Source organism: Colobus angolensis, unplaced genomic scaffold, assembly GCF_000951035.1.
Source record: "Colobus angolensis palliatus isolate OR3802 unplaced genomic scaffold, Cang.pa_1.0 Scaffold19, whole genome shotgun sequence".
Lineage (NCBI taxonomy): Eukaryota > Metazoa > Chordata > Mammalia > Primates > Cercopithecidae > Colobus > Colobus angolensis.
In genome coordinates, this window is record NW_012115043.1 from 6,338,840 (window position 1) to 6,344,285 (window position 5,446).

General features: G+C 40.9%; 2 protein-coding genes across 2 annotated transcripts in view; one reads left to right on the forward strand and one right to left on the reverse strand.

The window, feature by feature from the left end:
- The first annotated feature begins 718 nt into the window (after positions 1–718).
- Positions 719–5,446, forward strand: part of MTFMT (mitochondrial methionyl-tRNA formyltransferase) — a 26,181-nt gene continuing 21,453 nt past the window's right edge. The window contains exons 1-2 of the mRNA XM_011940563.1: positions 719–994; positions 4,374–4,496. Of these exons, the coding sequence (XP_011795953.1) occupies positions 831–994; positions 4,374–4,496 (287 nt within the window). The 5' untranslated portion in view covers positions 719–830. The remainder of the gene's footprint in view (positions 995–4,373; positions 4,497–5,446) is intronic.
- LOC105510554 (transmembrane protein 126A-like) lies at positions 1,157–1,760 on the reverse strand. Its single transcript, XM_011940400.1, is given in 2 exon segments — positions 1,157–1,241; positions 1,243–1,760. Coding segments are annotated over 2 exon segments (591 nt in total). The 5' UTR covers positions 1,749–1,760.

The window sequence follows — 5,446 nt, forward strand, 5'->3', positions numbered from 1 at the left end:
GAAAAGTTACCTACTTCCACCTCTCTTTAGCAGTTCCCAGTTCCTTTATCCAGAGACAGCCACTGTTTTCAGTTCCTTCTGGAAATGTTCAGTGCAAATATAAGTATATGTATATTTAACCCATTTTTCAAGAAGACTCACATCATGGCATAAATAGCATTGTTACGAGGAAAAAAATGCAAAGCAGTATGTAATATCCCAGTTGTGTAAAGTATCCATACTATATATGTTTCTGTATGCACAGGAAATCCCTAGAATGATACTGTTCAAACAGTAGCCACTAGCCATGTGTCACTCTTTACATTTTAAGTAATAAAAATTAAATAAAAAATGAAAACTGAGGCCAGGCATGATGGTTCACGCATGTAATCTCAGCACTTTGGGAGGTGGAGGCAGACGGATCACTTGAGGTCAGGAGTTCGAGACCAGCCTGGCCAACATGGGGAACCCTGCCTCTGCTAAAAAACACAAAAATTAGCTGGGTGTGGTGGTGCATGCCTGTAATCCCAGCTACTTGGGAGACTTGAGTCATGAGAATCACTTGAACCCTGGGGGCAGAGGTTACAGTGAGCTGAGATCACTCCGCTGCACTCCAGCCTGGGTGACAGAGTGAGACTCCATCTCAAAAGAGAAAAAATGAAAACTCAGTCTCTCACACTAGTTTTAAGCATTTAGCCCTAAATGCTTCATGAGTTTAATCATACACATTCTTAGCGATATGTGAAGTCGTTTTAGCTTTGAGTCATTGCCTTAACACTCACACTTTTCTTCCAATCTAACTTAGGGAAAACAAAGAGGAAGAGTTAATCGACAAACTGGAGGTGGTCACAATGCCTTCCCCGTCACCAAGAGGACTGCCAGTGAAGCAATATGCTGTGCAGTCTCAGCTTCCAATATACGAGTGGCCGGACGTGGGATCTGGAGAATATGATGTTGGAGTAGTGGCTTCGTTTGGCCGACTTTTGAGTGAGGCTCTTATTCTTAAATTTCCCTAGTAAGTTTTATTTGTAAGGAAATACAGTATAGAAACCTTGGTATCTTGGTTTGTATCTTGGGCCTTGTATCTAAAATGTGATAATTTGAACTCCAGTTATGCTTTCTGTAATCTTTTTTTTTATTTTTACCATTTTATTTTTGTGTACATGTTTGCTTAAAGTCAATGAATTTCTCTACCAGCTTCAGGTAACTGAAGGGCCTTTATAAGTAGTTTATATTGTTTAAACCCAAGGTATGCTGCAAACAGTCTGGAACACAATAGGAGATAACATCTTTTTAAAGACAGGCTTAGAAATTTGAATCCAGTAACTTAAGATGTTCCCTTTCTCTGGTAACAGAGTTGATTCATACCAGGCTGCCAGGCCTCCAGTCACAGGTATAGACAAGAAAACAGCTTATAGACCACCAAAAGCAAGACCAACCAATCCATTCTGTGTTATGGTACAGGTTTCACAATTCAAATCACCTGTATTCGAAGGAAAATTTACAAAACTTTTGTAAGCTGTATTTGTTGTAAGAAAAGGGATCACTGCCATTGGTAAGTCAGCAGCTATAAGAGCCTGTGCCATGTTCAAGATGCGTTGAAAAAGACTATTTGCTATGAGGCCACAGAGGGCAGCATTAAATCCAACATATGCTGATCCCTGTTCAGGTAGATTCCATTCTGTTTGTGGAAGCTGGTTAATTTTTCTGGTTATGACATCAAAAATTGTTAAGTTTTCCTTGATAGTATTGGGTTTATGATTTTCCATCTTGAGCCTTATGCTCACTGAAGCCTTTGCTCAACTTGCCTGGGCACAGCCATATTTGGCTGACACATGACTCGGCCTGATACTTTCTTTTTAAGTACTAAAGAACATTTTATTTGTGGCATGAGTTGTCAAAATGTATTTAATTCCTTATCACCCTCTGTAAGCTTTCATCCACCTTCGTTTAAATTCCATATATATGCTGAAAACACCCAAATTGGTCCCTCTAGCTCAGCTTTGTCCCCAAACTCTAGTCCCCTAATACCTACTGCCTCCACAGCTCTGCTTGGATGTCTGATAGCCGCTTTACATTCAAGATACCCAAAGCATCTCCTAAAATCTTTATCTCAGTAAATGGCTACTCCATCCTTCTAGCTGCTTGCACCAAAATCCTGGAGTCATGCTTGATTTGTTACACCCCATATCCAATCCATCAGTAAATCCTATTGGCTCTGCCTTCAAAATCTGTGTAGAATCTGTCTGTATCTCATCACTTCCACTGCTGCCACTCTCGCCTACATTACTACAGAAGCCTCCTAACTGGTCCCTGCTTCTGTCCTTGGCCCTCTCAGTCTTTTACCAGTCCAGCAGCCAAAATGATCCTGTATTTACTTATTTATTTATTTCTATTTTATTGTTTTTAGAGACAGAGTCTTGCTGTCACCCAGGCTGGAGTACGGTGTTGCTATCATAGCTCACTGCAGCCCCAGACTCAAGGGATCTTCCTGCCTCAGCCTTCTGAGTAGCTAGGACTATAGGAATGTGCCACCACACCCAGCTCTTTTTTTTTTTTTTTTTTGGAGACGGGTCTCGCTACGTGCCCCAAGCTGGTCTCAAACTCCTAGCTGCACGTAATTTTCCTGCCTTGGCCTACCAAAGTTTTGGGATTACAGGCATGAGCCACTGTACCCTGCCTCAAAGTGATCCTTTTAAAACATAAGTCAGATCATGTCACTCTGCTCAAAATCCTCTGGTAATTTTCTGTCTTACTCAGAATAAAAGTTAGGCCAGGCCTAACTGGCCTCCCAGCTATGCCTTGAACTTGCCGAGCATTTATCTTCTTCAAGATCTTTGTACTTAATGTCCCCTCTGCCTGGAATGCTTTTCTCCCATATATATGCATAGTTATTTCCTTCTTCATGTTCTTGTTCAAGAGAAAGCTCTCTCTGACCACTACTAAAATTGTAATCTGTCCCCCTCATATTCCTCTTTGCTTTATTTTCTCCGTAGCCCTCAGCATCATCTGGCAAACCTTTTACATATTTTGTTTTTTCTTGCTTATCTCCCACTCTTTGTACACAAACTCCCTGAGGACAGGGGTTTTTTTTTCTGTCTGGTTCACTGCTGCTTGTATGCCTAACACTTAGAACAGTGCCCACACATGGAGTGTGCTCAGTGAATGTTTGTTGGATTGGGCTGAACAGTGAGACTCAGAATATAAGACTTTCTCATATGTACATGCTCCCAAGTGCACAGAATCATGCTGATGGAGGCATCATTAAACTAATGACAGATTAATAAAGTATTTAAATTGCACATGAGTGGATGATAGGTATATTGGGATAAACAGCAAAGGTGAATGGATCATTTGGTGGGGATTCAAGAAGCTTATTTTAGGCTGGGCGTGGTGGCTCACGTCTGTGATCCCAGCATTTTGGGAGGCCGAGGCAGGTCACTGGAAGCTAGGAGTTGGAGATCACCCTGGGCAACATCCTAAGACCCTATCTCTACAAAAAATAAAAAAGTATCTGGATATGGTGGATGCACTTGTAGTCTCAGCAACTTAGGAGGCTGAGGTGGGAGGATCTCTTGAGCTTGGGAGGTTGAGGCTGCAGTGAGCCATCCAGCCTGGGCAACAGAGCGAGACCCTGTCTCAAAAAAATTTTTAAATAAAGAAAAAGCTTATTTTAGGCGGTCTGTATGTAAACCAAGTGAAGTGAGGATAGTTATGTGACTAAACTATAAAATTAGAATTGTTCATGAGATGCATAATAGGGTTTGAGTGGTTCTTATAGTCATAAATGCATTTTAAAATTTTATTTAAAAACTCCCAGACATCATGGGCTGTTGTAGAACATCTTTTTTGTTTGTTTGTTTGAGACAGAGTTTCGCTTTTGTTGCCCATGCTGGAATGCAATGGTGTGATCTCGGCTTACCACAACCTCCGCCTCCCAAGTTCAAGCGATTCTCCTGCCTCAGCCTTCCGAGTAGCTGGGATTACAAGCATGCGCCACCACACCTGGCTAATTTTGTATTCTTAGTAGAGACAGGGTTTCTCCATGTTGGTCAGGCTGGTTTGAAACTCCCCATCTCAGGTGATCTGCCCACTTTGGCCTCCCAAAGTGCATCGATTACAGGCATGAGCCACTGCACCCAGCCAGAACATCTTCAGACAACGAATAGTTGTCCTGGTTCTGTTTTTAATTAAATTTCATTGGTTTCTTACGGTAAGAGAGTGAATTAACATCTAACGTTTTTCATTTCAGGTGATAAAAGACTTAGATTTAACTGTCAGTTTTTCCAAATTTCTGGGAAAGTTTCATAATGAAAAGTAGCATAATAGCTTAGGTACTGGTAACAAAGTGGTAAAGCCCACTGACATACTAATTTCTGCGTCTTCTAACTCAGTGGCATATTGAATGTCCATCCGAGTTGCCTCCCGAGATGGCGTGGCCCAGCCCCTGTAATCCATACAGTGCTTCACGGAGACACAGTTACTGGAGTAACAATTATGCAAATTAGACCTAAAAGGTAGCATGTATTTTTCTTTCTTGAGATTTTTGTGATTTTAAATGTTGATGTCAGCCTGTTTGGGGGGCAATGGATGAATGGGTGGTGCTCACTAATTTCTGTGACTCCAGAGGGCTTCTTTTACTTTTATGTCCTTTCTGTTTTCTCCTGGTTTCTAACATCAACTGTATGTCTTTTGGTATTTATGCAGGGTCTCTTTAAAGTGCATATGAAAATTTTAATTTGTTAATTAAAATCAGTTATATTATCAATACTTGGATTTCTATAAAAGACGTTGTATAAATGAGAGATGGATTTTTGTGTGTGAATTGTTCTGAATCTTGGTTTTGCTGGCCTTGGTTTCTAAACTATGGCCAAAAAATTTTTGGAACCTGAAATAAGAATACATTGTATATCAATATGCAATTTAATTGTCCTAAAACATTCGTTTTGTCCTGTCATACCTACAGTTTAGAACAATTTAGAACAATTTTTTAAAAACAATTATTTAGAATTACTTGAGGAGTTTATTCAATCTCTGCCTGTTACCACGTAATTTCCCCTTAGAAAAGCATAATTCACAAGTTCACAAGAACAACATGGTATCTGGGATTTGCTTTAACTTCAGAAAACAAGAGAGGGAGTAGATGAGACAAGAGTGGCAAAACTTTGGTAGTTCTAAAATCTGAGCCAGGCCTGCTGGCTCATGCCTATAATCCTAACACTTTGGGAGGCTGAGGTGGGAAGATCACTTGAGTCCGGGAGTTCAATACCATCCTGGGCAACATATAAAAAATAAAAAAATTAGCCAGGTGTGGTGATACACACCTGTAGTCCCAGTTACTCAGGAGGCTGAGGTGAAGAGGATCTCTTCAGCCTAGGAGGTTGAGGCTGCAGTGAGGCAAGATCGCGCCATTTGCATTCCAGCCTGGGTGATGGAGCAAGAACCTGTCTCAAAAAAAAATCTGGGC